The sequence below is a fragment of the Mus caroli genome, chromosome 3, assembly GCF_900094665.2.
Source record: "Mus caroli chromosome 3, CAROLI_EIJ_v1.1, whole genome shotgun sequence".
Classification (NCBI taxonomy): domain Eukaryota; kingdom Metazoa; phylum Chordata; class Mammalia; order Rodentia; family Muridae; genus Mus; species Mus caroli.
In genome coordinates, this window is record NC_034572.1 from 61,534,923 (window position 1) to 61,558,239 (window position 23,317).

Consider the following 23,317-nt stretch of genomic DNA (forward strand, 5'->3'; position numbering starts at 1 on the left):
CGAACTGGAGGTCCCCATACACTGGTGGCTTGTTACAGCTTGGTACGTTACCACTTGCCTTTAATAAAACATACACACAAAAATATCAAAGTATGACCTACGTTTTTGGTCCAGCCATGTGTGTGTGTGTGTGTGTGTGTGTGTGTGTGTGTGTGTGTGTGTGTGCGCGCGCACACACACACACACACACACCACATCCCTTGTACGCACTATGCATTATACGACTGAAGTCCTAGTTTGATTTTCTATTGCTGTGATACAGCAGTGACTAAAACCAACTTGGAGGGCAGGGAGTGGGGGAAGGGTTCCTTGAAACTCATTGTTAACCAACCATCACTGAGGGAAATCAGGAAGGCAAAAACCTAGATGCAGGGACTGAAGCAGAGACCCTAGAACTAGAGGAAAGCTGTTTACTGGCTTATTTCCAGGCTCACGGTCAGGTACCTCCCTTATATCTCCGTGACCACCTGCCCAGGGGTGGCGCTGTCTGCAGTGGGCTAAGCCACATCAATCAAGAATATGCCCCCACAATCTTGCCTGCAGGCCAATCAGATGGAAGCATTTTCTCTGTTGAGGTTCCCTCTTCCCATATAGCTCTAGCTTTGTGTCCAGTTAACACTCAGCCAGCCAGGATCCCAGACAGTGCTATAAAAGACCCGACCTCTAAACTGATCTGAATTGGAGTCTCTCAAGCCTGATACCAGATCTTCCAGACAGTGTCTTGCAGGGAGCGAGTAGCAAGACACGAATGACTGTGCAGTTCTCTGCGATGTGAAATGAACTCCGACAGGCTTTCGATTTCTCAGCTACATTATGACCACAAAATTGTTTTGTTTCCTGTTTATTCCAAATCATTTCTTTATATATCCCTCCCTTTTTATCGTCCACTTCTGCTAAATTGCCCTTTATCTGGGGGGGGGGGGGCTTTGATATTTTCTACTTCTACTTTTGTTTTATGCTCCACTCTCACTTCCTTATCCACTCTTCCAAACCTTGCCAAGGATAGCGTCCATATTGAGCGGTAAGCACCCAGGGAGGGACCATGTCTGCAAGAAGCTGTGGTCGTGGTGATTGTGAGCTCAGAAACAGCTTAAGGGCTGAAAGGGGAAGGGCCTTGGCAATGGTATCTTTGAAGATGGATAAGGGGTAGAAATAAGAAGGAAAAGAAAGTAAGGGGTTAAAACAAGTCCACTGGAGCTATGCAGTCACTGCGAGGTGAGTACTGTTTTTTGTGGGTCTAACCCTCAGGGAAGGGCCAGCATTTCCTCTTCATTTATCCAAAAGGGTCAATTTTCAAGCTTTAGCACTTGAGTAGCAGAGATGGGTAGAAAACACAGCCCAGAAGGCAAAGGTTTGTTTGCAGAGCCAGGTTCCTTACCACACTTTTTTTTTTTTTTTTTTTTTTTAGGATTTTTTTGTTAACCAATCAACATCACTCTTTTCAAAACTGCCTAAGTTAAAAGAATTATCACTGTAAACAATGGCTTTCGGGACTGAACTACATAGATATATTCTTTCTCTTTCTAGTCACCAGCTGGCCATGGATGTGGAGAATAACATCGAGAACTATCCCCTCAGCCTACAGCCCTTGGAATCAAAGGTGAAAATGTAAGTTGTCACAAAGTTCCGGCAGGCGTGTGCCTTGGGTGCTTGTGAATAAACTTGGAGCAGCGTAGCAGTACAGAGTCACACATTTCTTTATTTCACATTTGTGTGCCGCGGGTCCAGCCAGGGTCTAAACAGCAGCAAAGGTACCTTTGGCCCACACCTCCCATTACTGGCCATGGTAGGATGGATTTTATGGAATTCCAGCTTACTGTTTCTGTTTTTCCTTTCAAGGCTAGCACAAGTCTTTGTATCAGCCTTCATTCTGTCATCTCGCCGTTGGAGACATCGCCTTGCATGCATGCACACTGTTTTGTAAAGCCCTTCTTTCTTCCTATTTCCATCCCCACCTCCAGTGTTGGGGGAAATGACCCTCATCTTTCCTGCTCCCTTGAAGTGGCTGATACTTCCCCAATAGCTCCACTCAAGAAAGACCCACGTGACCCCCCACTTTCTGCTATACCTGACTATCATAATAAGTTAGTGATAACTCTACCACAACATTAATAAAACGAAGCTGGTGAGCCCCAAAGTGAGGCAAATCCTAGTGGAGAGCAAGTTATCAACCCTTAAAAGGTATTTTTAGGTAGAGAAAGGAGCTTTCAGATCTTCCTGCGTAGTACCCAGAGTGTTCCATTCACAACTCATGCTGGGATTCTTCCCTATTCCGAGTCTCCTTCAGAGGCATAAATAAGAATTGCCAATGTTGAAGTACAGGGTTCTCCTTCTTCCTCCCTCTCCTCCCCAGTCCCATTAAAGCCCTAAGATATTTGAACACCCTCAGAGTTTCAATATGTTTGAACTTGAGAAACACAGATCATTTGTGGAGAAGCTCAAGGAAGTCACTCTGAAGAAGGGTGGCTGAGGGTGAGTGGCTTTGAACAATACGCCATCTCTGGGTTAAGGAATTTAAACAGGAACGGAACAGCACGTTTATAATGTCCTGCTGAGGGAAGAAAATAGCCATACGCACCACTACAAATCTGTGCCCACCATACACATCACAGTGTGAGCATCCGGACTCCCCTTCATGATAAGCCCAGACAGTTTCTGAACTGACCAGGTACCCTGCTAGGAAGTTCTGTGCCTCACATCCTGGCTGGAATGACTCTGCCTGTCGAATTGCTTTCTGCAAGCAGGTGCCACTTTCATTACAGAGCATGTTGAAGTTCAGGCACAGGTTGCTGAGTTATTAGGAATTTCATTAAGATGAGCCCTGTTAAATGAAAAGGTACTGCATAGGGACTCTGCTGTGTGGGGAAATGGAGAGTGCTTCATGGTAGGATTAAGTTAGGAAAATGCCTGATCCTTTTAGAAAATCATCTCCAATATATCAAAACAGAGGAATGGATAAGAAGAAGAAGAAGAAAACGAATTGAAGAAAAATCAACTCTCTGGGTTTGTGAGTCCAGCCAGTGGAGAGAGCTGGGGCTTTATGACTTCATGTTTGCTGGTTTGATGGAGGAGTCTCAGCTCAGTGAAGAATAAATGAATGCTTTTTATCTCTTGTAATAGCTCTGAACCCCATTTCCAGTCACTGGAGGGGGATGGGGGAGAGAACTTCATCTTGCCCAATAATGGAATTTGAGTCCTATCAGAGTTCACTCCAGCTCAGTGAGTCCTGTCTAATCTGGTTATTAAATTCTTAACTCCCTGGGTATGTTGCTCATCTCCCTTACACACACACACATACACACACACACACACACACACACACACACACACACACAGAGAGAGAGAGACAGAGAGAGACAGAGAGAGAGAGACAGAGACAGAGAGAGACAGAGACAGAGAGAGACAGAGAGAGAGAGAGACAGAGACAGAGACAGAGAGAGACAGAGAGAGACAGAGAGACAGAGACAGAGACATAGAGAGAGGGAAGGAGGGAGGGAGAGATGGAGGAAGGGAGGGAGGGAGGGAGGAAGGAAGACAGAGACAGAGAGAGCTCACATCATATAGCCTGCACCTTCACCCTGTCTACTCCTACCTTCCTTCTCTCTGCCTTCCTCCTGTTCTCCTTTCTGTTGTAGACCGTCCTACCTCCCCTGTGCTAACCTCCCTGAAGCTGCCCAAGTGCCCCACTAATGATGAACATTCAGGCTTCCAGACCTCTGTCTCTTTTACGGGGGCTGCAAGGCTTGGGATCTTGGAGGATGGGACCACAGGATCTACCACAAGCCCTCACCAATGATGCAGACGTCACCTCCTCATTGGCTCTGCCTCTTGCTCTTTTACAGGTGTCTTTTATGAAAACCTTTCTGCAGGACCTTGGTATCTTCCTGGGAGAGGGCATATCCATTCTTGCTTCCCAAGGGACAATGTTCTGGCATAAAGAGAACTGGTATAAATGAGGCCTTTGTCTGAGCATTTAGGGTCACCCACCAATGCTACAGGCTTTGTCTTAGGGCCTCTGTCCTCTGTTGGTGGTGACATTGTTAAACATCTGCTGATGAAAGAGAAAAGCAATGGTCATTTTATCATAAAATCTACCTTTCTGGGAACATCTCTCTCCTCCCTGATGGAGGAGCACTTGTAGGCTCCAGTGCTGCAGGGGGTTACATGACTGATGACGAGCCCCGAAAAGCTGGGTCAGAAAGAGACCTTGAGAGGCAGAACTCCAAATATCAAAGACAAGCAAGAAGAGAACTTCTCTTGGTACAGGCAACGTGTCCTGTGTGGTCAAGTGAGCTCGAACCCCAACATGGAGTGTGGGGCAGCACACGATCCCTTCAGTTGGCTTCTCACATTCAAGGCGTTGTGAGAAGGAAAACACATTTGAAAGAAATTCAGAAAGAGACTGCAATGCAGTAGGGCAAAGCCTAAAGAAAGAAGCAGAGGCATAAACAGGTGATAAAATGTGTGAGTGTGTGAGTGCATGTGTGTGTGTGGGGGGGGTAGTCATCAGGATCATGTGACTTGGTTCAAGAACACACGTGGTGATAAGTCATTCTGAGTTTTAGACTTGGATGATCAATGGAATATGTCAAGAGAGAAAAAAAAAAAAAAACAGGACCACAGAGAATTTATGGAAGGCATCTGGGGAAAATGAAAGACAGGTTCCCCACACACCAGGAGAAGGTAAGCATCCAGATGAAGGATGCCAGCCCAGCTTGGGAACGAAAGCTGAGTGTATTCTGACTGCAAGCTAGAATGACCTGTGGGCAACAAATGAGTGTCGGTGCCCCGTGGAAAAACGAGCCATCTTTCAGCTCCCTGAGCATCACCCTTCACGTCTGGGCCAGTTACCAGGTTATAAGTGACTATTAAAAAGTTCTCCCAATTTAAACCATTACCATTATGCCAGGGCATTGTCCCTTGGGAAGCAAGAATAGATGTGACCTCACCTGGGAAGATGATTTGACAATATTTTCTGATAGAACCAACATATGGGCATATTGAACATCAATCATTTTTCATTTAAAAATATATTTGACAGAATTGGATATCTTGCAAGAGAAAAAGACACTTGTTGAGGTTTCAGAATTTGCGAGAACATTTCATAAAAAGCTTGGCTGAATCACATTGTTAAAGTACAGTATCTACCTCGTTGTTCTAGATAGTTTATATCAACGGACACAGCTAGAGTCACTGAGAAGAGGGAGGATGAAGGACTTGGCTCCATCAAGGTGACCTGTGGGAGCATTTTCTTGACTAGTGATTGGTGTCAGAGACCCAGTTCATTGTGGGTGGTGCCACACCTTCGCAGGTGGTTTTGAGTTATAAAAAGCAAACAGAAGAAGCCAGGAGAAACACGTTAGTAACCAGCATCCTCCACATTCTCTGCTTCAGTTCTTGCTTCCAGGTTCCTGCCTTGAGCTCCTGTTCTGACTTCCTTCAATGCTGGGTCTCTAGGCTGCAATAAATTCCTTTCTCCCTAAGATGCATTTGGTCAATGTCTTATCATATCAACTAAAACATGACTACAGCCCAAAGCGTAGCTATGGAAGATATGTGGGAAGGGTGCTCCAGAGAACAGACTTCGGAACTGAGCAATCTAGATCCAAATCCCAGCCCAGCTCTCAGCTACCATGTGACATTAGGAACCCTGGAAGCCTCTGTCAAGCCCTGCACTCCGACTCTAACAGGATCTTTTTTTATTATTATTAGATATTTTCTTTATTTACATTTCAAATGTTATCCCCTTTCCTGGTTCCCCCTCTGAAAACTCCCTATTCCATCCCCACTCCCCCTGCTCACCAACCCACCCATTTCTGCATCCTGGCACTGGCATTCCCCTGTGCTGGGGCATTGAACCTTCACAGAACCAAGGGCCTCTCCTCCCATTGATGGCTGACAAGGCCATCCTCTGCTACATATGCAGCTGGAGCCATTGGTCCCTCCATGTGTACTCTTTGGTTGATGGTTTAGTCCCTGGGAGCTCCAGGGTACTGGTTGGTTCATATTGTTGTTCTTCCTATGGGGCTGCAAACCCCTTCAGCTCCTTGGGTCCTTTCTATAGGATCTTAATGACCTTTCTGGGAGAGCATCAGAGAAAAATGTTTAGCCTAGTATTCTCGCTACACAAATGTATTTTTTCCAAACATATTTATATGCCTACCTTGTCCTCAAAGCAAAGCCTGTGGTATTTTCAGGAGCCCAGAATAGACCATCGATACCTGATTTGCATATAACCTGAAAGTGTTTGTTACGTCTTTTGTTTTCTTAAGTGACAATAATAGCCTATCAAGACCTGCTCTGTTTGTCAAGTGTCAGGCTAAATGGTGTGTATGTACATATCTCATCAGTTGACCTCTTGAAACAATTAGAAAGAATTTATTATTATGCTCTTATTGTGGAAGAGCAAAATGTAGGCCAGACTGTTTAGCATTTTGCTTAAGGCCACAGCTAATGAGAAGTAAAACCGGGCAAGAACATCTATCATGCCAAACACACTTCCTTGTGAGATACAACTCCTTCTTCAAGCTATTTCTAGAACATGATATTAGGAAAATACATTTGTTAATGAGCTACTCATCGTTGTACAGGAACTAACAGGACAGTGATGTATATATGTGGGTGATCATTGCTCTAGGACTTTTGGTTCCATGGGAGGAAATTGGACTTGCTGGGAAGATGACATCGTGTGATGGGCTTGTTTTCTGTGTTTCATACTGTCATGAGGGAGCACTTCGCTGTGTTGGACTCCTGGCTTCCTATGTGCCACATATCAGAAGAACTCTGTCTTCCGAATGAAAAGAGTGTTACAGAATTAACACCCAAGTTGTCCAAACTATAACCGGTGAGGGAGCTGTCCTCACAGCCTCTTAGCTTCACCACCTTCGCCAGAGCCTCCTGTCTGATATCTATTCTCTTTTCATGTCTTTTCTGTCAACTCTAATCCACCCTCTAAGACCCAATTCAAAGCCCCAAACGACCCCAAACCTTCCCTGAGCATCTCAGCCCTCCCGTGGAAGCTTCTCGAAGCTACTCACAAGGTATCAGGCTATCTGATGACAGGATGACAGCCACTATCAGCCCCTGCTCTAAAAGAGATGAAAATAAGCCAACTAAGGGCAGAAGCAGAAAATCACACGAGACGGGAGAAATAAAAACTGAGAGCCAAAACATGACTTCATAGGATGTTCAGCCTCTGTTACCAGCGATGTCAGAGTAAACGTTATGTACTCCTTGATTCCAACCAATTCTAAATACATTATGTGATGTCGCTGCTTAATTTTAAAAATAAAAATGTCAACATCAAGGCAGCCCCTCCAAACCGTACTTTGCATCCATAAGCAGAGACTCCCTAGTTGGAATTATAGTAAAGTTAGCATGAAAAAGTGGTGCCTGTGACTCGTGGGTGAGAAGTATCTGGGTTCTCTTCTAATCCTCTCCTCCAGCAATTGCAGATGGTATTATCGATGCTTAATACTAGAACACACAACTGTTTGAAGGCCATGCTGGAGGTTTAGTTTAGTGTCAATGAGTAGTGTTGGATAAAAACATTTCTCTCGGGCCCAGAGACCATTTTTAAAAAGTCATAATTTGGTATAATAGTATACAATGGCATGTGTGGCTCGTTGTTTTTAACCTCTGAAGTAAGTTTGCAATATAGTCTTTAAAACTTTAATGATTAAGATAAAGAATAATAAGGTAATATACTTTCAACTACATATAATTATTTCTGATCTGCACAATATCTATGTATCAGATGTTCAAAAATAAAATAGTGTGTGTTAAGAAATTAAGATGGCATAGAAATGTTTTAGTACAAATTTTAAAATGAAATACTTTACAGTGTATAGTCATATAATTCAAAAGATAGTCAATGTTGCTATTGTATTTTTCAATGAAAGAATATGTCTGTCCACTTAAAAAATTAACTATGCTTTCTTAATCTTTGATGTGAGAAAAATTAGTATGTTGCCCTCTGGGTTCCAAAAATCTAAGAGGGAAGGGGGATGTTTAACCAAGTTCCTTATTTTGGGTTTGTTCCACATTGTTTGAATCACTAAAGAGTTACACCGCCCCCTAGTGTTCAACGTGCTAAAGTGTAATGCGCTTCAGCTGGTACATTTTATTTTCTGAATGATAAAGGTAGTTTTTTGTTAGTTTGCTTGCTTGGAACAAATGGTAGAGAAGAATGCCTTAGAGTCTTAAAAACTCTCAGTATTTTTTTAAAATAGAACATTTTTGAGACCTAAATTACTAGGTTTATCCAGAGTGCTCCGTGATTCACAAATATCCACAAGTTTTCAGCTCTCTAATAAAGGATGTCCTAGAGGAAACAATGGGACCAAAAGCCATCTGCAGGACTTTAAAATTATGTTTAAAACCTTAAACCCAAGGAAAAATCTGTGAGGGTACATTTTGTTCAAGAAGCAGGAAATAAAACAGTGAGCAATTATCACTACAGAGGGTCAGCAGCTGTGCAAGGAAGGACCAGGCTGTATGTTGACAGTCCTTGTCTTATAGTTTCTATTGCTGGGAAGAGATGACACATATAGGGACTCTAATAAAAGAAAACATCACACTGGGACTGGCTTACAGGTTCAGAGGTTCAGTCCATTATCACCATTGTAGGAAGCATGGCAGTGTGCAGGCAGACATGGTAATGGAGAAGGTACCAAGAACTCTTCATCTGGATTAGCAGGCAGCAGGGAGACAGGGAGAGAGACCCTGAGCCTGGCTTGAACATTTAAAAGCTCAAAACCCACCCCTGATGACACACTTTTTCCAACAAGGCCACACATCCTAATAGTGCTACTCTCTGGTAACAATAGTGTGTGTGTGTGTGTGTGTGTGTGTGTGTGTGTGTGTGTGTGTGTGGTGTGTGTGTGCGTGCACGCCTATACACCTGTGGGGGCCATTGCTATCCAAACCACCACACCCCTTAAAAATCTCTCTTGAGAATTCTACACAAACTACAAAGAACATAGAACATGGTACGAGAAGAGAAATCTGGCCTCCCCCAAGCAGAGGCCTTTATGCGTAAACATCATAGTTTCAGGGAATTAGCCTCTGGATCCAAGACATTGCTTTCTGGAATTTTTCTTGAGTATTATAACTCATTAAGCCTTAATTAGGAAAACAATTCAAGTTCCATAATATGACGGCACATCTTGCTCCGTATACCCACTGGCTACTGAGGATTGATGGTCTTAAAGGAAGAAGCATTCATTTTCTCACATGCCAGTAACCTTGACGACTCAGCTTGTGTGGAAGAAGAGAGGAAGGCCTGGCACCTCTAGGAAGAATGTTCACATTTTATTATCTTAAGATACTGAGCCTGGCAGTTGGTGTGTGCACGTCCAAATGTCAAAGAAAATCTTCAGTATACTCAGTGGCTACCCATGAATGCAGATGGTCAAGCCTGAGGTGAGAGCCAACGGTCCAGGAAAAGTTCCTTAACTCCCACACAGGAGCAGCAAAGGCACCTATGCTTTAGAAAGGTTTTCGGTTTTTTATTTTCCTGATATTAACCACAGATTCAAAAACAAAAACCAACAAACCCCCAAACCCAAAAGCCTAGTGTGGAAATGCATGCCTTTAGTCTCAGGACACAGAGGCAGACAGATCTCTGAGTTCAAGGCCAGCCTGGTTTACTAAGTGAGTTCCAGGGTAGCCAGAGCTACACAGAGAAACCCTGTCTCAAAACAAAAACAAAAACAAAAACAAACAACCAAAAAAAAAAAAGTAACCAAAACTAAAAACCAAACAAAACAAAATGTCCCCTAATTATGTTACTTTAGTGTCTTATTTAGCATAGGACACTTTGGGCATTTCTTTACTACCCGTGTCCCTTCTACAGTATGTTAAGTAAATGACTATAATGTTCTTGTGGTCTTGTCCCCAAATCAGGGCCACCAGACCACAGCATCTGGCCATGCAGACATATTGCTCAGTGTTGAGAATGCCACCCCCAACCCCCCCCCCCTTGAGGTCTGTGTGAGTGGAATCCCGGAAATGTGCTCTGTGTTCCCTGTCCAGAGCCTACCCATGGAACCTCTAAAATCTTGCATTGGATGAATAAATATGCAATCATCCACCTGTCTATTTTTCTCAAAGATGAGAAATTAAAACATACACACAGAAAAAAAATCAGTGTATGAGCCAGTTTGACTTTGACTGATGTGGGTTCTTTCTTCCCCTACTAAATTTGTTTTTTAAGGCTGAGTTAGTCGAGTTAAGACTGAGAAAGGCAATCCAATTGGTTTTGTTGTTTTGCTCTATTTGTTTCATTTTTTTAAATCCAGTCTTGGTGGCCAAAATGGAGCTAAAACCCAAGCGCTTTTCCTTCGAGCACAATCTAGCTTACAGTTTCTCTATCTCTAAAACCAGTCCCCGCCCCCGTGCCCTTCGGAGTGTGTGGGTGATGGCTGGCCGTGACATATTGCTGGGTTTTTCTGCAGCATTCAGCGAGCATGGCGAGAGTACTTGCAGAGGCAGGACCCCCTGGAGAAGCGGAGCCCATCCCCACCTTCTGTCTCTTCAGACAAGCTGAGCAGCTCTGTCAGCATGAACACCTTCTCCGACAGCAGCACACCCGTGAGTGTCTCCCGGCCGTGCTTGGACTGCCTTGCACTGCATATTTGATAGCCCAGGCTCTGGTTCCAAGAAAAGATCTTGAGATGGTTTGTGATGGTGTGGGGGTGGGGCTGGGGGTGGGGGGGTTGCTTATTTGCTGCATGGGAGCCCACAGTGAGGTTCTCGACATGGTAGAACTAAGACAAGATTCATGAGCCAAAAATGAACTCACTGCGTCCATAGAGTGGGGATTCTGTGCGATGTTGCTTCTCTATCCCTGAGGTGCGCCCCCCCCCATTTCTTATGGCGTGCTTTCTCTGGTATGTGCTTATGTGATGCTTGTCTGGTTGGAAGGTCAGCTTCGTAATTAGGATTAGAAAGAGAACTTCTGGCAGGGAAAATTGAAGATGATCACAGACTGAAATTGCTGAAATGGATTGAGTGTGTCAGAGGCTAAACACAGGCCCCTCCTGAAAGGACTGCCGATAGGGCTTGGGGGAACCTGCCGCACCTGTAGATGCAGGACAGATGTTGGCAAGTGCAGTTCTCCTGAGTCCAGAGTTTTCAGTGGTTTCAACCATTAAGAAGTTTTGAAAGGGAAACATATGATTTTGCACACTGAAATTGACCACCCGTTTAAGAATTCTCCAGAATGGGGTTATGGAATGAACGCATCTGCTACAAGCCTGTGTTTTATAAGCACTAAATGTGTGTATGTGTGTGTGTGTGGGGGGGGGGGGGGGGGGGGGTGGCAGGGCTCTGTTAGGCTCTGTTAAATCAGCGCGTTTCGCCATTGTGAGCATTTATTTATAGTCACAGAAATGATAAAAAGTTGGAAAGAGGTAATTATGCAAAGTATGTTATTAAAAAATATTCTTCCTATAATTTGCTGTCATACTTTCTCAGTCATATGATGAGATCAGGCAAAAGTTACTTTCTTTGAAATGAAGACTGCATGGCTTGGCATTATTGCCTAATATTTTAATGTAGATGTGAGTTGGTTTGTTGTTGTTGTTGCTGCTGTTGTTAGTTTAGTTAGTTCTTAGAAGAAAGAAAAAGCTGGTTTTATAGCTGTGAAAGTAAAAGAGGCAGATCTGTTTAATGGACCCAACATTTGGTCTTTTGGAGAAAGGGATCCCGGTTACTGGCCTCCCGGTCATTAGAGGGCGCTTGTGAACCACATTGGAAAATGCTGGGCAGCGCTTGGTTTATGAGTAAAAAAGAAAGTGAAAATTGAGATCTTAGGATGCCTTTGCTGTGAATGCCAATAGAAAATGCAATTAAATGGTTGTGAAGAGTCTATGTAACTCTATTTCAGAAACCGTTTTTTGTCTGTGAGTTAGGGATTTAAATTCAAGCTGCCCCTGTATTCTAGAGTGCTTCTCAATTTGTGGGTCGCGACCCCTCTAGCAACCTTCTAGCTCCAAAAAATATTTACAGTAGCAAAATCAGTTATGAAGTAACAACCGAAACTACGTTTATGATAGGGGGTCACCACAACATGAGGCACTGAATTAAAGGGTCGCAGCATGCGGAAGGTCGAGAACTGCTGCTCTAAAGGTCCCAATTCAGGGCAAGTAGCTGCCGCGCTGAGTCTGGTGACCCACTGTTTGTGTGCGCGCGCGTGTGTGTGTGTCCTTCAGCCTTTGAGAGTTGTTGACATCTTAGAATGTATCCTGGCCTCTTACTGCCCTGCTCCTTCAATCCTATCACCTCAAGTGTTTTGGGTAAACACTTGAGTTAATGATTGATCTCCTGTGCTGTGGCTCGTCCAGTTTATTTGTATCCGCCCCTGGTGCTGAGTCCTCTAAACCACCCAATCTCCTGAGTTCCCTGAATCTTTTTCTAATAGAGGAGCTTGCATTGTCCAAACTTCTCCCTGTCAACTGGCTTTTTCATAAGGTGTATCTGACCCAATAGTCACTCTAGTGTAGTCTAGCTCTGTGGGTTGAGGGACAAAGAAATCTTTAAACTTGTGCAAAATATGAGTCAAACAAATCTTCCAAAAACTCATTATTGCAATCTGCTATCAGAAAGCAAGCAGAGCCTGCTCAGAGTTCTAATAGGGGCCATTGATCATATCGATGACTTTGATATTAGTGGTGACTATCATGTGACAGCAACTGTACAAAACAAGACAACACACAAAATGTAAGACATAAGCAATATTAGATATTGAACTGTTTCTAAGCCTCCAGGGTGTCAGATAGGCAAATATCCAAGACTTAGTTTTATTCTCTCAGTGCTGGGCATCAAGCCTATGTAGGTCTACAAGTATTCTACCACTGAGCTATAGCCCTATCCTACAAGGCATAATGTTAAAAAAAAAAATCTGTGCTTAGTGGGTTGAAGTCAATATAACTGGATAAATGTTCTTTTATATCCCATGGTCATCACTGCAGCAGGACCCTTACAGAAACATTATCTTTACATCTTTTGGGGGCTTGCAGCCCACATAAAGACAAAGTAGAAAATTACTATGATTTACTCTGAGCAACCTTCAAGCACATGGCCCTCTACCGCTCTCAGAAGGCCCTGGTTCGGAGGCTTGGTTTCCCTGCCCACTGTGAGTTGGCTCAAGTTTATACAGGGCACAGGATGCTCCCTGGTTTAACATGAAGTAAGCCTGTCTTAAAGGCAGCAGGTTCTACAAATGACCAACAAAACCATTGAGAGCTTTGGTGCTACAAACCGTCAGGCACATTATATTATCTGTTCTTTATTTCTTCAAACCTTCAGCACAAGCCCAATGACGTTGCCCTCTGGGAGAGTGCCTAGGCCTGACTTGTGCTTTTCTTGTAGTTTGCTGAACCTCTTGTTGTAACTGCCTAGACCATGCCCAGTTTTCTTGACTGGCTTGTGTTGTCTCTGGAGCTAGATCAGCTGTTCTCTACCCACACACTGTCACAGCTTCAGTTACTGCCTGTCCCAGATGTGCATCACATAGGGAACCAGTTCCTTGATCCAAACTGAATCCTCTCACTGACTTGAGAATGGCTCTTCTGCTCACTGTTTTGGCAGAACGCAGTGATTAATATAGAGCCCAGAATGTGTCTGCTTTAAAATATGGAACAGCAGGCATGTTTGTGCATGAGCTCTCAACTCCCACTTAAGAAAAACTGAAGACCTGTCACATGCCTGGCTCTTGGCTAATACTTCTCATAGGTTACCTCATTCAGTCCTTTCAGTGTCCATGAGGAGGAGGCACAATTATTATCTCCATTTTACAGACGATGGAAATGAAACTTGAAAGATGGGTAGCCACCCTTGGGTTATGCACTGACCAGAGCTTGCCCACTTCTGTCTTTTGTCATTTCACACAGCTTGAAAGCAAGCCTTCATTTAGGCATGCTCAAGGAGGAGGGGCAGCAATCAGCTACTGCATTTGTAAGACTACAGTTTGATAGCTCTAAAAAGTGAATGAAACAGTTGAAAAAGCCCATTTGATTTTATAAATTGCCTTACTCCGTGCTCTTTGATTAAAATCTCAAACCTCAGCTATTCAGCGCCAAATTAAAGAGCAACAGGAGGGGAGATAATATTAAGTTATGTTAGCAATTTGCATATTAAGTGCCCTCATACTGTAGTGTATCATGTGGTAACTGGAAAGTTTGGGTTTAGAAATAAGAAATTTGAATAGCAACTGTAATTGGGGAATGGAAATGGTAGGTGTCGAGGTGAGGAAAAGTTGCCCTCCCTATCTCAGAAACATCCCTTCTTTTGCAAGAACAACAGTGGTAATGCTATGCACTTTGTACTGGTCAGATTCCCAGTACAAAGTGAAAGTACCTGTGGTTTGTGATTTGTCTAGGAGGACACAGACTCTGAGACGGTGACCTGTGTAGAAGCTGTTAGCATGTACTCAGGCAGACAAAGGCTGAGATTTTACAAGTTTTTAATCCCATTTGGCTTGACTTGGTTGCCAAGACCCTTCTGCCCTCCTAGACATGGTCACTTCCTCTGGGTGGGTGTCATGTCATCTTCCTGCCTGTAAGAGGCAGTATGGTACAGGGACCGAGACTAGTCTGATAAAGCTATGTGGCTGAAATAGGGGTCCCCACTGTTTCCGTGCATCTAAGATATCACTTGAGAAGTCCTTCTTCATCTGCCACTGGAAATAATACCCACCTCACAGGTGGTTGGTATTGCTGTGAAGATTAAATGACATGCTGTCTGTAAAACTCAGCACAGAGCCTGGGGGCCCGAGGCTCTCAAAAAAAAATAGTTGAAGCTGTTCTTGATGATATTCAGTCACTTTTCTCATTTCCATAGCACTGTTGAAAACAGTGTCCACTACAGGGAGGGGGGTTTTGACTTAGTACTGATTGGGGCCCCACACTTGTTTGAGATCCTCTAAATTAACCCATTAGAATCAGTTTGTCCTAGAATGAACATGTGTGTATATGTGGGTGCATATATGTGTGTGTATGATATCAACACAACAAAAAGTGTACATCATTAAGCATGTATTCTTACCAAAGCCTTTGACTTTCTGAGAATGAAACAAAATTTTAGTCTTTGTGTCTGCATGAGTGGACATCTCCCGAGAGACCATACTTCACACGTAGTGGAGGAGTTGCAGATCATCTTTCCAGAGGATTATAGACCCTTGTGAAGCGGAATGAGGGGTTATCTTCATACCAACAGCTGCAGAAAGCCCAGGTCCAAGGGATCACCCCACTCCCAAGCAGAAGGATTGTAGTTCTGAGCAAGTTCAAAGAAAAAAGGTTTGGACCACCTGAAGATCCTAGTGTCTCATTTGTCCTGGAGAAAGGGGCAGTCAGCTCATTTGATTACTGGCATTGTCCAAGTGGCTCTAGCTTTTAGCAAGAGTCTCTAGACATTCATGGATTTGATAGATCCGCCAAAGCTTTAACACTCTAAAGTCAACCATGCCCCTGAAGGCAGAGCTACAGCTAGTCAGTCTCACATCACGTGTGATGATTGCTCTTTTTGGATCTCTAATATCCAGATTTTAAGTACACCAGGAGGAATCTGGTGTNTAAAGGGATTTGCAGTCATGCCATGCCCACTCAGGAGGAAGAGCATACTGGGCCCTAAAAGAAGCTTTGTAGTGNCCCTTTCCAATACAATTTCCAGCATTGGAATTGTAGAGAATGAAAGCCTTGTGTTATGTTTAATAATTTAACAACCCAAATTTTCCNGGTCAGAGACAAGTTATAGGCTTGTATCCAGCTTTTACAGATTTAGGTCTCTTGAGTCTTAGTGTTTCAATATCCAAATTTCATCTTCCACCCTGTGTCTCAGACCCACAAATAGCACAGAGAATAGAGCANCCATATGAGAAAAAGGGGAAGACTCCTATTTACATAGAACAGACACCGTTCTCTTGAAACTGAGTGATTGAAAATTAATGAACAAAGTTTCAGAAATTATTTTAATAATAAAGAACAATGTATGACAGTGTACAAAAAGATATTTTGTATAAAAACGTCTTCACACATTTCCCTTTAAGTCTTTGAATATTCATTGATAACACAGATTCTTTCCCCCAATATTTCTTAACTTTACTGTTTGAAGATAATTTCCCCCTGGCAGGTTTTAAAATATGAACAAGCTGTTTTGGTTTAGGGTTTAAAATTTTTCAAGGCTCAGGGAACACTGTGGTGGAAGAAACAGGGAGAAAAGTTTGTAAGAGCCAAAGGGTCAGAAATTCTGCTGTGAGATTTTTGTCTCCTAGATATAACAAGAAAGCTATGATACTTCAACAATATGACAACTTAAACAAGACATGAATAATAACAGCACCGATAGACATGAGAATATGGAAGGCGAAATTCTCATGGGACCTCATTCCTAGCTGTAATGACAGCCGGAAGGTGGGAAAATAGTTTCCTCTGGATATGAGCCTCTAATTGGTTACCCAATACTTGGTTGTCATCCCCAAATCATTTAAGTACAGGCAACACTAAACTGACTTAGCAGGCTGCATTTGCATATTTATGAACATACACACACCAATAATGATTAAGGAAAAAGAGGCCATATTTGAGAGGGCATGGTCAAGCCCTGGAGGGATATGCCCTCTTCTGGCTTCCACAGGTACTAGGCATGGATGTGGTTCACAGACATATATATATGCAAAACCCCATATGAATAAAATAAATTAATTATTGTTACTGTTAATAATACAGTTTTAAACTAAAAACATATTTTCTAAAACAATAAATAAATAAAAATTTAAATTGCTAATCCTTAAACATTGACTGATGTACAAAATTGTGACTTCATTGATCACGGACTCGCTTACTCTCCTAATATAATGAAGATGCTGTTGGGATCTGAAAGCTAATATCAAGACCTATGTGTGGATGGCAGAGCACTAGTCACCAGGTAATGTGCCTTCAATAAACACAGTAGAAAAGAAATCTTACTTGGTTGTAGACACCTGTCCACACCATGGTCTTGTCCCTGCTCTACAGCTTAAGTGACAGAAGATGGCTCTGTGTCTTACATGCACACTGAGCCCTCATTAACATTGTACCAGACCTCACCAGATCGCATGAAGAACATGCTAGGGTCCAAAGAGAAGTGGGATGTGGGGAGACTGGATGTGTTCCACTCTTGTAGCTACTTTGCTTGGAAATTTTTTGGTCCTTGGGTTCTCTAGGTTTGCCTATTATAACCGAGATGTCTGTGGTGGGATAAGATGGCAGAGTTACTCACATCCTGAATTAAATCCACTTTGTTAGTTCCACACTCTTTCTGCAACTATCTGAGGGGCTATTGTGCACCTTGTTACCACACTAAGACACTGGGACATGGTGATCACTACTAAATCAAGCAAACATTACAACTTGTATACCTGCACAGACTCTATATAATTCCCTAGGCATGACTGGCAGTTCTTGTAACAAACGTACCAGTAACTTAAGGGAGATACTCAGATTTCTTTATTTCTTGTGTAGACTTGAAATATTTTCTTATTAATAAAATCTAACTGCCACAACATCTTCTAGGGTATAATTTTCTAGAACCTGGTACCAGAAATAGTACTTTTTATAGATATTATAGCAGCTGTTACTTGGAAGGAAGATGAGATAGTAAATTTATTTACCATAGGATTTTGTACATATCTATTGTGTCATCGCAGACTTGAATATGCAAAAACGAGACACTTTCGCACATTTCCAAGTTTCTTTCTCCATAAAATACATTATTAGTTTTATCTTATCAGAAAATTGATCCATAGAATTCAGTGGCTCAATAATAACATTAATATGAATTGAACCGTGCATTGTGTAATACGTCTAGTTAAGACTTTGGCATCCCCCTTTTTAGACCTATATTATAGAGCTATATTATACCAATGAAAGTTTTATTTAGTTAGTTTGCACATAAAACTTCTTACATCATAGAATGTATATGAATATTTATGTATATATATGTGTGTGTGTGTGCGCATGCTTTAAACCACACAAGTCTAGCCAACAAATCAGTGCTATTGGAAGGTGGGATTTCAGAAGTTAGTAGACAGCACCTTTCCCCTCCTGATTTAGGAGCGTCTTCTTAGGAAGTAAGAGTGATAGACAGCAGGGGATCTACATCTGAGATTTCTTCCTTACCAACATTAGAATCCTGGGTAGAATTCAGACAGAGGCAAGGCTGAGCATCATCACTGGACCCTAGAATCAACTGTTAGCAGCCACCAGTAGCATTGAAAGCTGCTGACCCCACCCACGAGCAAGGCCAAGGGAGTCCTGAGCATGGAGACAAATCAGGACCACAGAGGCCCTAGTTTGTAATCCCTCAGCCTGAGCAGCTTCCAGCTTCCCGGAGAGGAGGAAAAGAGGGGCATCAGTGGCTGTGGGACTTATAGAAAAGCGCTCCCTTAGGGAAACTCGAGGTTGGAAGAAGGCAATCCAAAACTCCATGCAACAATATTTTGGCTTTGTATCCGGCGGCATAGCATCCTTATTTTTTACTTGCTTTCACTTTTGTATGTTTATATACAATTCGATATATTAGTTATTTCAGTGTTGCACTAACACTAACTTTTGTGACAACTTTTTGATTGATAATTGTATAAGCGTGTTTAAAGTGTTTTGATCATATCCACCTCCATTCCCTCCTCTGCAATTCTTCCCTTCCCCCCACCTTTCACTTACCCTGTCATACATGCTCCCCCCTCTTATAACCTACTGAGTCCATGCAAGGGAAGTTTTGCCAATCATGACTGAAAAAAAAATCTTTAATTAGGATATGTGACTAACTAGAAATAAAAAAGAAGTATGCTGTATAGAATAAAACTAGACACTCTCATCCTAAGTCCCTTAAAACTGTACCTGTATGTTATCTTTTACAGTGGCTTATTCAGAATATATCATTAACATTTTAACTATTTCTTCATTCTGTATTTAAAACACCTGTGAATAATTACAGAAAGCTCCCTACCAACTTTTGGAAAATACAAATCAAATCTTTTCAGGAGTAGTAAGTTTTTGATGCTTTTGAAATGTTTTATCCCATTAAATAAAATAGTGCTAGGAGTTGAACGGAGTCGCTTGAGCTTTTATTTCTCAGTCATGGTGATCTGATTTTTAAAAGATTACATTTTTTTTAATGTGCTAAAAATTCTGAGTTGTTTTCGAAGTAGATTCCATGTCTGAGGAAATCATTCTCATTTGTACGGCAGCTCCTGGGGAGCAGAGAAGGGGCTTCACACTCTTCATGAGTTGATCATGATGACTCATCTCCTGAGGCAGCACCAGGAGCTCATCCCAGCTCACCCCGAGACCGAGACGGCTTCACGTGTGAGCTGGGAATCGACCTCTTTGAGGCATTCTGTTGATAGGGTTAACCGTATTGCTGGAAGACCAAGTTATTTGATGCAAATAGATTTTCAAGAAAATCATTATGCTAAATACTTAATAGAAGGATTTCATCTACATACGGCAGCAACTGTGACCTGCTTTCAAGATGACATCACTGGGTGTCATGTGGCTCTTTATACATTCCAGCCTCAGAAAGAGGTAACCCACGAGAAGCAGAAGAGTCTGCTGTTATTTGCTGTGAGAATCTTCAGCAGACAGAAGCCGGGACGAGAGGGAGGCAGAGCTGCTTGCACAGTGTGTATCGTGGAATTCCACAATGGAGCCTTGTGGAGTTTTCGTCTTTATTTTCATATATTTTTTAAGTTAATGAAGATTAGGCGAATCAAGTGCTTCAGATTAGAGGGGAATTGTTCTCTTCATAAAGATCAAGAGGTTCTCTCTTTGGACTTCTCTGTTCTCCAAGGAGCCTGGTCATCTTTGTATGTTTATTCCCCCAATTTGAACAACGCAGACAAAAACCAGGCAGTTTCTTCTCTTGGGAAACTTACATTTTTCCTTCAGTTTTGAAGATTTATGCTCCAAGATTTGCTTTAAGCTGCCTGGGTTATTAACTAAAGGGGAGACACCACACCTCACAGCATGCCCTGTAGAAACTCTCTAGGTAACTTTACCTGCTAACAAAGTGGCTCTCTATGGATTCCTTTCCAAGCCGGTTTCAGTGAACCGCTCTTCCTTCTCAAATGGATGAGGGTAGCTCTTCAGCACCATGGAGAGGTCTGAGCAGCGCGTAAGGGCCGCGTGGGACTGCGACCCAGGCAAGCAAGCTGACAGAGTAAGTTTTCCACATCCAATCTTGTATACCATAGACATATGGGAACAGTAACCCCCAAGTCTAATAAAAAAGACACTATAAAAGATAGGTTCTTCACTGCATTTTAAAGTTTAGAAACAACCAGGTAAATGTTATTTTAGAAAGAGCTAATATGCTCATTTAAAGAAAATATTGCATTCTATGATGTGAATGTCTGTACTTTGAATTTTGAGAATGTTGAAAGGTAAAACTCCAACACAAATTAATTACACTGTAAATATACAATCCAGATGTTTTGGAACTATCATTTTATAAACATGCATAGATAGTTTCAAATGTGCAGTTTGTTGCTCTTTGTAAACAGAAACTGAAAGGGGGTTTCTGATTCGTCACTAACCTGAAGAACAGCTAAACTCTTAGACCACAGATCATAGTTTCCATTCCAAAAGAGCACTTAGCTGTCCTAATGTTCAGATGCACAGGTGACAATTGTGACTTAAAGCTCTGGCATTTATTTGCATCAAATACATACAGCGGAACTGATGGAGGTTATAAGCAGCTTTTTAAAATAAGATGATTAGATATGGGCTGTTGAAATTGCTATCTCAGTATCACTAGATATATTTATTTAATTTCAAAACTTCCAACGTAACTGTTTAAATCAAAAATTCAAAAACAACAAACTTATTGCCCCCCCCCCAAATCATTCTTTAGCCATCCTTACAAATCATCCGTACACCCCTGGAGAACTGTATATTAGAACCTCACACAACCAAGGGAGAAGATCCTCTGAATTGCTGCCAATAACGACCCCAGCACATATTCTGATTTTCTGTTCAGAGTTGTGTAGGAGAACATAGGTCCATTTAAAACATAATTAAAGAAAAAAATTTTTTTCAGGTCAGTTAAATATAGTTTCAGACACATATGCTAAACCCTTTACTTTAAAGTATAACGACACTCTTTTAATGTTATTATGATATAAAACTCACTTCTCTCAATGGTTCTTATATTTGAAAACATCAAGCATAGATATTTCTTTCTATTATACATTATTTTCAGCTGAATTGCCATTCATCTTAACTCTTCAGTAACTTGGCACTTGATTTTTAGATAAATGGTACTTATTCTTGACAGTATGTGAAATGTATAATTTAAAAAGACATGACTTAATTTTGCACTAAGGTGCTATTGTTATATGTATTTTTGACAGCTTTGCTTAGTAGATACACTAGAGCTTTCCTAAATTGATCTCAACATTTAAAAGAACTAAGCGATTTGAAATGTGTGAAACCTAGCTTTACCACCCAGATCTTTTAGTTGTGTTTGCTTGGGTTTTATGTTTCTGCATGGATTTTAGGAGGAAACCGTGTTTTTCCCCATAGTAGCTGTACTGTGGGACTTTGTTTTAACATTCTTTTTCTCATGAGCTGTGTCTCTTCCCTAGTGGAAGTGGACCTTGGACAAGGAGACTATCCTTCAATAACACAGGCAATGCGAGGCTGGTGTCATAACCTGTGCCTGCTGTATGCTCTAAAGTTGGGTATGTGAGGCTTGCTAGATTCAGGGATCTGTTATCTGTCAATCTTTTCCTCTCTCTCAGTCTCTCAAGGACATAATGTGGTACAATATTGTCAGGAGTGAAGCATTTTACATTTGTTCCTCTTTGGAAAACATTTTGGTGATATATTTATAACTGCCGCTACCTAGCTTAGACAGTTTGAGATATGGTTGTTTATGTATTTGCTTAACTAGAAATTGTTGCTACATGACAAACCACCAACAGATGTTAGCTTCAGGTCTGATAGCCTTTCAATCATTATTGAAAGAGTGCAAATCACCCAACAACAGAAGACACACAGAGCTATTTAGACTGTGAGCGCTCCCCATTTTGTCCTTTTTCTTTTTCTTTTCTTTTTTTTTTTTTTACAGCATTCTGTTGGTAGCAGATGTGTGTGAACAATCTTAAATTTAGTTGACTGACATTTTGTTTTTCTTGCCAACGTAAAAATATGCTCACAGTTTTGTGGTTCACCCACCCTTGCGGGGCTCTATAACCTTTGGCTGAAAAAAGTGGGGGGATGTATCTGTTTAGCAAAAACCACTGTAGTTAAAATCCTTTGTAAGGATGCTGGACATAGATGGGAATGATAGATATGTTTTCACTGGAGTTTTTAACCCTTTTAATCCTTCAGAGAAGTTGGTCTTATAAATGGTTCTTACAGCCTGGAAATGTTTCCTACTGTTGGATCTGTTTCCATCAGAGCTTCTTCTAGATGTGACATATCTGGGACTTACAGTGACAGCAGAGTCCTCCTCATGTGGGAGAGCTTGGGAGTAGGTTTGGGTCAATGAAACAGCTATTTACAAACACACTGAATTCCTGAGATTATTTTTATTAGGATGTTGGTTGGTCCCAAATGATTTCTTGACTTAATTTAAAAGCTTTCTGTCACTGTGAATGGCACTCAATGAATGTCAGGGTCTTAAGATCAGAACCCAGTTTTCCAAAGAATATCTCTGAACGTATGCATCAGTCTAGATTCACCCATCTCTCACACACTGAGCACTCTTTATCAGCAATTATTGGGGCTGAGGATTTTGAGCTTTAGACTCAATTATAAACATGCAATTAACTTATATAATCCAAAGACAATCTAAGTGTTTCAAACCATTTGTACATTAAATAATTCCATGACATGACATGATGCTACTACTCAAAACATCTTGTGTTTTGAAAAATCTTGGTCTGGGAATATTTAAGCTGTAGGTTCTCCAGTGAGTTTTGTTTTGACTGCTGAATTTGAATGCTATTCTTTCAGTTCCCCAGTTATACACATAAGAAATAGTCTAACTTCATCTTTCATGATAGACCTACATAAATAAAAATATACTCATGCAATATGAATTTTGGATTTGTATTAATCATTTTTGGAAATAATGGCATCATCTGAACTATTTCAGAGAGTTGAACTCAAAAGAACTTAGAGATTTCCCATGGAGGTCATCTATGCAGTTGAAAGATTAAAAATGAAACCCAAGTCTTGATACTATGTTTTTCTCATTTTAATTTGTATTTCACAAACTGGAACCTGACTCTCTCTCTCTCTCTCTCTCTCTCTCTCTCTCTCTCTCTCTC

General features: G+C 41.7%; 1 protein-coding gene across 2 annotated transcripts in view; it reads left to right on the forward strand.

The window, feature by feature from the left end:
• Positions 1-23,317, forward strand: part of LOC110290665 (schwannomin-interacting protein 1) — a 731,603-nt gene that overhangs the window by 155,654 nt on the left and 552,632 nt on the right. Inside the window, exons 3-4 of one of the 2 annotated variants that reach the window (XM_029475030.1) lie at positions 1,528-1,608; positions 10,458-10,593. In XM_029475030.1, coding sequence (XP_029330890.1) covers positions 1,528-1,608; positions 10,458-10,593 — 217 coding nt within the window. Of the gene's footprint in view, positions 1-1,527; positions 1,609-10,457; positions 10,594-19,711; positions 20,200-23,317 lie in introns of those variants that run through there. The other variant, XM_021157271.2, reaches the window with a different exon arrangement.